This window comes from Dromiciops gliroides, chromosome 3 (assembly GCF_019393635.1).
Source record: "Dromiciops gliroides isolate mDroGli1 chromosome 3, mDroGli1.pri, whole genome shotgun sequence".
NCBI classification, from domain to species: Eukaryota; Metazoa; Chordata; class Mammalia; order Microbiotheria; family Microbiotheriidae; genus Dromiciops; species Dromiciops gliroides.
Genome location: NC_057863.1, coordinates 346,850,113 through 346,860,031, shown reverse-complemented (window position 1 = coordinate 346,860,031; position 9,919 = coordinate 346,850,113). Strand labels below are relative to the sequence as shown.

The window sequence follows — 9,919 nt, the reverse complement described above, 5'->3', positions numbered from 1 at the left end:
TGAGAAATTTGTTTTTCTTTTCTTTCCCCGCCGCTGGGGGTAGACGTGGAAGACAAATATGTTTCTGCTAACTTTTATATAAATTAGGATGGAGGTGGTGCGGTGGGGTTGCTACAAATGTGGGATGTTGCATGAGCTTTCACAGGTTACAGTCCATAAATGTATGTAATGTAAAAGCAAATCCCCAGCAATAAAAACTTTTTTTTTAATCATCCATTTTTTCTTCGCCCCACTTCCCGCAGGACCCTCCCTGAAGTGCACATTATAAGCTGCACACTAAAGTTTTCCACAAACGAGACCTGTTCACTGGCCAGGCGCTGGCTAACTCTCGTGGGCGGAGCTTCTCTTTAATCATCGCGAGACTTGCCTAGCAGGAAGTACCGAAGCTTTGGTGGTACTGCAGTGCGCCACTTCCGCTTGAATTTGACTGGGGCTGGAGGCAGGCGGGAGTATCGCTTCTGCGGTTGGGAGTCTCGCTTCTGCTGTCCGGCCTCCCCGGGCCTGGGTGAGCATCTGGCAGTCGCTTCTCCCGTGTGGTGGAGGAGGTAGCCGACGGTTGGTTTGATTGCTGGGCGGGAGGCCGGAGGTCGCAGTTGCAGGTCGGCAGGATGCGGGTGGTTGTGACTGGCTGCTGTCATGGAGAGCTGGACAAGATCTACGAGACTCTGGCGCTGGCGGAGCGGCGGGGCGGGGGGCCGGCGGACCTGCTCCTGTGCTGCGGGGACTTCCAGGCGGTGCGCAACGAGGCCGACCTCCGCTGCATGGCCGTGCCCCCCAAATACCGGCACATGCAGACTTTCTACAGGTTAAGTTAACCTCGTTCGTGGTGCTTCTTCCCAGGAACACTGCTCTTCCACCCCCTCCATCCTCCCCCCCCTCCCCACCGTGCACACCCTGTGACTGCCCCCTCCTCTCTTTTTCTCGCTCTCCTCTCGTTCTTCCACTTCCCTCCCTCTTCCTGCCTCTTGTCTTTCTTCCTTCCTCTTCCTCGTTAGCAATTCCTCAGCTTTTATAGTTTCCATTTATCCCTACATGAAGGTGAGGTCGTTTATATCCCTCCATCTTTCTGATCTGAGAAAGGGGAATGAGTACATGTAATGACGTATGAACTGAACATCGAGATAGTCTGTGGGTATCAAGGTCTCGTCTTAGATCAAGATACAGGGTCCATCTGTATTCAGAAAGATCCAGCTTTGATACTGTCTTTTGCCTCATTTTGTATTTCCAGCACTTAGCACATGGTAGTCGCTTGATAAATGTTTGAATTGAATTGTTGGACGACCCAGGGCAAGTCTCTTAACCTGAGTGAGTCCATTTTCTTATCTGTAAAATGTAGTCAGTGACAGCATCTTATTGGGTTATTTTGAGGATCAAATAAGATAGCCTCTTTGCAAACTTTAAAGGGCCATATAAACTTGATTTCTTTATTTTAACTAGCATTTCTTAAGCACTTTATATGTGCTAGTTACTGGGATTATAAAGTGCCTGTTTCAATGTTCGATCTTTAATTTAACAAGCATTTCTTAAGTATCTTGTATTTTCCAGACACTGAGATTATAAAGACAAAAACAAAAAAATAGTCTCCAGCTTCATAAGAGCTTATCTATTCCTAAATGCAGGTTAAAATACCCTCAAAAAATAATTCCCATATCTTCTCATACACATTCCCCAATGACATCATTTTTGCGATGATGTTGTTGCAATACAAATGTTTGTATTATATTGCCATCATGGAAGAATTTAGGTATAAGACACAAAAAGCATAAGACATAAAAAGCAGCCTGACAATATGGGGTTGTATAGTGTAATTGACAAATTTATACTTGTGTCCTAGGTATTACTCTGGTGAGAAGAAAGCTCCTGTTCTTACTATTTTCATTGGGGGAAATCATGAAGCCTCTAATCACTTGCAGGAACTACCTTATGGTGGCTGGGTGGCACCAAACATATATTATTTAGGTATTTGCTTATTATATTTTGTTATGTGGAATGGTAGGATGCATGTATATGTCTTTATATGTACCTTTAGACAATGGAGTATGTGGTATTGTGTGAAATTTAAAGTAAGTCTATATTCAATTGGTGATAGTAACCAATCTGGATAATTGGACCAAAGCTCCTCCCAGAGATGAAAGGCTTAAAACTTTTTAAGGGAAAAAATGTCCATGTTCTAGCCAGTGTCCTGTTTATTTTGATCTGTATGGAAAAGCAATTGGAAATATAGCTGGTACTTTTGGCTGGGGGGGGGGGGTGTTAATTGACTTTTTTTGTAAAGTTAAGCCATAATATTTTATAAGTGGAAGGGATCTGCCACTTAATAATTATGTCAATGTCTCAAATCCTTAATTTCTTCATCCATAAAATGAGAATAATAATATTTGAGTTGTTTTCCCTTACAGGGTTTGTTTTGAAAGTCAAGTGAAATCATGTATGTGCAAGCCTGCTTTTGCTAAATAAGTAAAGGCTGATCATTTCCCCAAGTAAATTTCCTAAGGGACAACACCTTATTTTTTTTCTCTCCCAGCTGGTAGATAAGTGTTGTTTGAGCTATTGAATTTGTTGTTAATTGAGCTGTAAGACAAATTGTTCTAATGAGAATTCTTTAGAAGGCATCATTTCTTTTTCTTTCATATAAGCTTCAGAAGTTTTGTATTAGGGCAAGTTCTTGCTTTGAAAACCACCCCTACCAAGATGTTGAAGTTGAGAATTTTTGTAAGAGGTTATTAAATTTTTGTTTATCAGCAGATCTTGGTAATAATTTGCCTTATCTTTTAATTCTTGAGTATTGTTGCTGATTGCTTTTCACTTTAAAGCTTATTTAAGGTAATTTTCTGAGAATGAATTGACATTGTGAATTTAGATGCATCATATACATATTTGGCTCATTTATTCAGTTCTGAGGTCATATGTCTGATGTGTAATATTGAAACACATGGGGATTTTACTTACATGTGTAATTTTTTAGGATATGCTGGAGTCGTTAAATTCCGTGGTGTAAGAATTGGTGGAATCTCTGGTATCTTCAAATCTCATGATTACCGCAAAGGTAATATGACTTCCAAAGTGCTATATAGAAACTTATAGGTAACAGCATATTTCCTTGTTATTTTATAGGTCCTTCTTTGTGAACTCTTATAACTTTAAAACAAGTACATACAACATAATCTACAGATTACAAGCCTTCTTACCCCACAATTTAATTTTTTACAGTAATTTCATAAGTCAAAAATGAATTTTTTCTAACAATTTAAAAAGTGCCAGTCCCAAAATATAAAAGCACATGTAGTCTAAGCAAACAACTATAATGTGTTTTAGCATTTGTGAATTGTCTTAAGACTAGGAAAGTGTAATATTCTGGTGATTTAAATGTAACTTATTTCACTTTATTAATTTTAGGACATTATGAGTGCCTCCTTATGATCAAAAAACTCAGTGAGAAGTGTATACCATGTGAGAAATATTGAAGTCTTCAAATTAAAACAGGTATAGAAAAAGTACACTAAAGCAGGCTTGGAGATCATTTTTTATAAAACTCCTACAAATTTTTTGTACTCAGATTGGCGCAGCATTTGTTACGTAGTATCGGCTGAGGAAACCTATTGATGCTTTTACTAGTATTCCTTTATGTTTTGTCTCTTCAATTCTAGCACTAATAATACCCTCCCTTTTTTTTTGGTCTATTCAAATCCAATCCACCTTATACTTCATTTTTTCTTACCCCTTATTGATTTTTCTTTTCTCTGATGTCCTGTAATAATTATTGTCCATAACATTAATTGGGCAATTAATCCTACATTGTTGAAATCTTAGGATTTTGTTTTAAAGTCTTACTTTTTAAAGTCTCGTAATGTGGTTTATATGTATATATAATTTATCCCTTCTGCAGTTACAGTGGAGGTTGCTGATGGCAGGTTCTATATCATAGACTTTTTTTAATATTCCCTGATATTTCCTAGCATGTTGCTGTTTATATAGTAGGTGTTCACTAAATGTGTGGCTATGATAAACTTCTAAAATACATACCAAAAATTTGCATTAGAAGTTGTGTAAAAGGCTGACTCAAGCTCCTCAGAGCAAGGATTTCTATTGCCTTGAACAGCTGAATAACATCTTCAACCATCTTAATGTTAGAGGAGGGTGAGGTCTTAATTTAAGGAGCAGTGGATAGAATGACTAAATGGTTGGGTAGCTAGGAGAGGGATTATGGAAGAGGAGGAATGTCAGGGTCCTGATTTTTAGGTTAGGCCACCCATAAATATTGTATTCTTCTGTTTTATAGCTTAAACAGCCTATGGATATATTCCTGTCTCATGACTGGCCAAGAAGTATATACCATTATGGCAATAAAAAGCAACTGCTTCAAACAAAATCCTTCTTTCGACAAGAAGTAGAAAACAACACATTAGGAAGCCCTGCTGCTTCAGAGCTTTTACATCATTTGAAACCTACTTACTGGTTCTCTGCACACCTTCATGTGAAGTTTGCAGCTTTCATGAAACATCAGGTAATATATATCAAGTATGTAGTTATTATTGAGAAACCTACTTAGAAAGCCATTTTAATATGTCACTCCTAAATGGACTTTCCCCCATTAATGCCACAGCTCTTTCAAGTAGAAACTACATATCTCATTATTCAGACTAATTGGGGAAAAAACAAATTGACCTAATACCCTGTTTCTTGGTGCCACTTTTAGGCCAATTAATTCAATACCCATAATTATATACCTCTTTTTGGCACAAAACTGATTTACTTATTGTTCCCGGTACACCATATTGCATTTCTTGCCCTTGAACCTTATGATGATCATGCTTAGAATATTCTCTTTACTCATTTCTTCCTCTTAGAGCTCATAGCTTGTTTCAAGTGACTGCACCCCCTTCAAAAGGCCTTTTGTGATTACCCCAGTTGTCATTCTTTTTCCTCCTAGTCCCCAATTACTTTGATTATATTTTTTGACGGGGAGGTGTGTACATGCGCACATGCACATACATCTTATAAGTTTGCTGTTCTGTGAACATGTTCTATCCCCTCAGTGAAATGTAATCTCTTTGAGGCAAAGACTGTCTTGCTTTTGTATTTGTATCTCCAAAACCAGCACAGTGCCTGGCATATAGTAGGCACTTAATAAATATTTAATGATTTCCTGTATACGTGGGTAATTATTATATGAAACAAATTGGTGTTATCTGAGATTGTTTTTTAAAGAAAAGTATTTTATTATTTTCCAGTTACATGTAGAGAGTTTTCAGCATTTGTTTATATAAGATTTCCAATTTCAAATTTGTCTCCCTCCCTCCTCCCCCTCCAATAGATAGCAGGCAATCCGATATAGGTTATATATATTGAGGAGATATTTTTAAGGAAAGTTTTCCCATATTATGATACAGAGAGGTCAAAGTGGATGATGCCTGAGAAAAGGCCATTGAATACAGTGATAAATAGATCATTGGTGTCCCTTGATAGAACAATTTTAGTATTGTAACCTGGTTTGTCTCCGTTACAAGAGGCAAAAGAATTGAATAATGAGGAAGTGAAACCTAGTAGTGGAATAGAGTGGGTTGAGAATGATGCAGGGGGCTATAGGGAAGTTAGAAGATGGGGAATATCCAAACTTTGTCTTCCTAGCATCTAGGCAAAGTGTTGTACTGAGTAGACTCTCAATAAATTTTTGATTGCTTTTTTAAGCTTTCTACATATATCTAGTTGAATGTCATAGAGATCTTCCTAGTTTTAAGGGCCCAGACTGAGGCCTTTTGTCCTGCCCGTAATGGCCATTCCCAGAGACTCCAAATGTTCAGTCCCTTATTTCATGCACTTCTCTCATTCTTTTTCTGTACTACATGATTCCTGGTCTTTGCAAAAGGATGATTGGAACTAGGATTGCAAGGCTAGAGGGAGAAGCCATGTTATAAGAAAGGGATAAATTTCAGGGGGCCAAGGCAGCTTGGTGGGAGAATGGGGAAGAGTCCTGGAATGTACCTTTTGGTAAAGTAGGCCAATCTTTCTATTATGAGAAATTTGGAATTTTTAAGGCAAGAAGGGATCTTAGACATGATCTAATTCTACTTCTTGAGAAGTAAGGAAACTGAGGCTTACATTTTTATATCAACTTCATTTCTAAATGTATCCTTTTCCCCTTCCATAGTTAGCAAAATGTCACTTGTGACAAAGAATTTTAAAAGAAAGAAAGCAGTTCAGGGAAATAAACTGACCAACACATCAATGGAGCCTGACATCACAGGCGGTGTTTCCTACATATAATCCTCCACCCCTGAAAAGAAGAAAAGGAAGTTCATTTTCTCAACTCTTGTCCAGGGCTAAAATATAGTATTCAGCTTCAGTTTTTGTTTGTTGGGGTTGTTTATTTTTGGTTTTGTTTTTGTTTATTGTATATTTCTATTTCTGCTTGCTTCATTCTGAATTGTACATATTAATCTTAATGATGATTATCTGAATTCTTGACATTCGTCATTCATTATGGCACCAAAATATTCTATTACATCCATGTATCATAGTTTATCCATTTCTAATTAATAGGTGTTACTTTTTTAACAGTTAAACCATAATTTGTGTTTTCCAGGCCAATGATGGACAGCAACCAAAAGTAACCAAATTTTTAGCCTTAGACAAATGTCTTCCACATAGAGACTTCCTACAGGTAAAACTGAAATAAGATGATTATCTTCTATGGTGTTTATGTAGTCAATATAAAAAAGGCATTTCATTCATTTAATCATGGAGATCCATGTTAGTTTTTCTGTCAGTGTATATTTGTCATAGAGTCAGAAGACTTGGAATCCTATCTCTTGTGCTTACTGGTTGTATGATCTTAGGCATATCTTAACTTTAATTTCCCTTAGCTTCAGGTTTCATGTTTATAAATTTGTAAAATACTTGTACTATATGCTTCATAGTATTGATGAAAAAGAAGAGTTTTGTAAAAGTTTTAAAGTGCTAATATATAAATGTATGTTAGTAATATATGGACACTTTTGCTTATGTATGTTTTGTCTCATTTTTCTTTTTTTGAGTCTTTTGTTTTTATATCACAGTTATTTCTGGATGTACTCCTCTTTCTGCTATATTGAGCCTTTGCTTATAACAAAGAAAAAGACATTTCAGATCAACATTGACTCTATCTGCATAGTTTAGTGGCTTTTCTTTACATAATTCCTGATGGCTTCTAGAATGGTTGGACTAATTCAAAGCACTAGGAACAATGTATTAGTTTGTCTAAAAGATGAAACACAAAATTCGAGTTTTTGGGAACAATGACATAATAGAATAACAAATTTAAAAAAAATTCTATTTGGAGATATAGGCTTAGTGCTTTGTAATTACTATTATTTTAAAATACCATATACTATCACTCATCCTCCTTTTCTGTAGGGAAGAAGCTTAGGTGATTGAGAAGCTGGATAATTAAATGGGGAATTATAATTATTTTAAAGATTGGAAATTAGAATTGTTCTTTTAGATAGTTCTGAAATAAAGTGTTGCTTTAGGTAGCTAGAATATTTTTTAAAATGTTAGATAACTGTAATAATGTGTAGTGCATCTCTATACCTTGATTTCTTTCTTTTGGGTAATTAATCCTGAGGTCAGATCATTGATTTCTTCCCTTAGAACAAAAGTATGGTTTATTAAGTAGTAAAAATAAAGAACATATTGTATTTAGTTTTAATAGTAATAGTGTTGAAGTGAATAGATCTTCCTAAAAATATTCTTTTTTTTCTTTTTTTTACATAGATAATAGAAGTAGATCATGACTCAAATGCACCAGACTATTTGGAATATGATCTTGAATGGCTCACTATTCTAAAGGCTACTAATAGTCTTATAAATGTGTCACGAGGCTTTTGGAATATGCCTGAAAATAATGGTCTCCATACAAAGTAAGCCAAATGAAGTGTTATATTATTTTGTATTTATATTTTGTATATGTTAATCTGTGTATATGATATTACCCTTTTCTCTCCCTCCCACCCCTCCAGTAGATTAACTCCTCAAAGAGTGGGCCAGTTTTTGTCTTTTTATCCCCAGTTAGCACATCTTAGGGATTCAGATGTTTATTAAATAGCTATGGTTTTATTGAAAAGAGTTTTTCTCTTTCTGATATGTGCATAACTTAAAGTAAGCCCAGAATGGTGGAAAATTATTCTTGAATAATCATCAAAATAAATTGAGTTGTCCCACTGACTAAAGTTAAAAAAATAAATAAATAAGGCTAATTACATATAAAGTAGGCTAGAGAAATAAGGCTTACCACCTAAGGGAAGGATAGGAGATATTCATCACATGTATATTTTAAAAATTGCTTTGTAACTAGAGCATTTTGGAGGAAAGACTTTGTGTTTGGAATAACATAGACTTATGTTTTCTGTAGTAAATTGTTTTGGAAATTACCTTAACAAAATTGAATGTATTTTCTGTTTGTGAGCCCAAAATCATTTTTAATTTCCATTCTACATTGTTTAATTTTATCAAGATAAAAATAAATAATACATTTTTCTCCCAAACGTTTTCTAGGTGGGATTATAGTGCAACAGAAGAAGCAATGAAAGAGGTTTTGGAAGAAATGAACCATGACCTCAAAGTTCCATGTAACTTCAGTGTGACAGCTTTATGTTATGATCCCAGCAAGCCCCAGAAGCACATGGAGTTAGTTCATAGGATCAGTCCACAGACCACAGATTTTGTGCCCCAGCTCGGCCTCACTGATATTAATAATAGAATTCAACAGGGGACAGAAGAAAGTTCATTACGTGGAGATTATGATGAAGTGGACAGTAATGGATCAGGAGAAGAACCAAGTGAATATAACACAGATAACTCTGTCCTGTCTTCCTCTATTAACCCAGATGAAATAATGCTTGATGAGGATGGATGAGGGTGAAGATAGTAATTACAGGAGTACATGGTGACATCAGTACTCCCTCAGTGGAACCCTCATCTGATCATCACCCTCCTGATTTTTCAACAAGCTTCTCTGACATTAGGATTTTACCAGATTCCATGGTAGTATCTTCTGATGATACAATGAATTCCACAAATGAACTGGAGAAATCTAGTGAAAATCAGGAATCAGAAGAAGGGAAGAATTTACCTGAGAAATCATTTAAAAGACTAAGTGATGAAACTGGAAATGGAAACCACTTACAAAAGAAAATTAAGAGAAGGAATCAAGCTATTTATTCTGCAGAGGATGACAGTAATGTAGAATGAAAGAAATAGGGAAGACTTTATATAAACTTTGTTTTATACAGAATGAATTGTAGCATATACAATCAATTTACTTCTTGTAGTCAGATGCCATTGAATTTGAATATTTGTTCCTGGACTTAACCTAACATTGTCAATAGAATCAACGCAAGAAATTTCAACATTTGCTTCGGTGAGGGTTGGGGTGGGCATGTCTGTGTTTAACTTCTTACATGTTCCAAATTAAATTCACTTTTTTTCTGAAAGCAAAAACATGTTGAACAATTTTTTGCCATACTCAGTTTACTAAACTTGAGTAGACTTAAGCTATGCAGAAATAAGCTTATTGTTTAACTGAGTTGAAAAAGCATTAAGAAGAGTGTTAAATTGGAGAGGTTTGATCATTTTGGGGGGCAATGTCATGAACAAGAGAACCATAAGCATTAGACAGTAGCACTAAGAGTATAGTAAAAAGAACACTGGATTTGCATTCAGGATAATTGAAGCCTGAGTTTGGAGTACTACTTTGTGACTATGAACAACTCTTGTAACATCTCTCAGACCAAATTACCTCACCTAAAACATGAGGCTAGCATTTGTACTATCCCAAGATTGTTTTTAGAGGAAAGCATTTCATAAACCTTTAAGTGTCTCTGGTCATTGTTAATGGGGCCCCCATCTCTGCCTGGTGCTCTGGGCAAGGTGCTTCTCCTTT

At 36.1% G+C, this 9,919-nt stretch overlaps 1 protein-coding gene across 1 annotated transcript; it reads left to right on the top strand.

Moving 5' to 3' along the window:
- The first annotated feature begins 417 nt into the window (after window positions 1–417).
- DBR1 (debranching RNA lariats 1) lies at window positions 418–9,477 on the top strand. The gene is given in 10 exon segments (XM_043998176.1): window positions 418–805; window positions 1,835–1,959; window positions 2,966–3,046; window positions 3,397–3,419; window positions 3,421–3,483; window positions 4,280–4,504; window positions 6,584–6,661; window positions 7,753–7,898; window positions 8,533–8,890; window positions 8,893–9,477. Coding segments are annotated over 10 exon segments (1,632 nt in total). The 5' UTR covers window positions 418–608; the 3' UTR covers window positions 9,229–9,477.
- The last annotated feature ends 442 nt before the right edge of the window (window positions 9,478–9,919 follow it).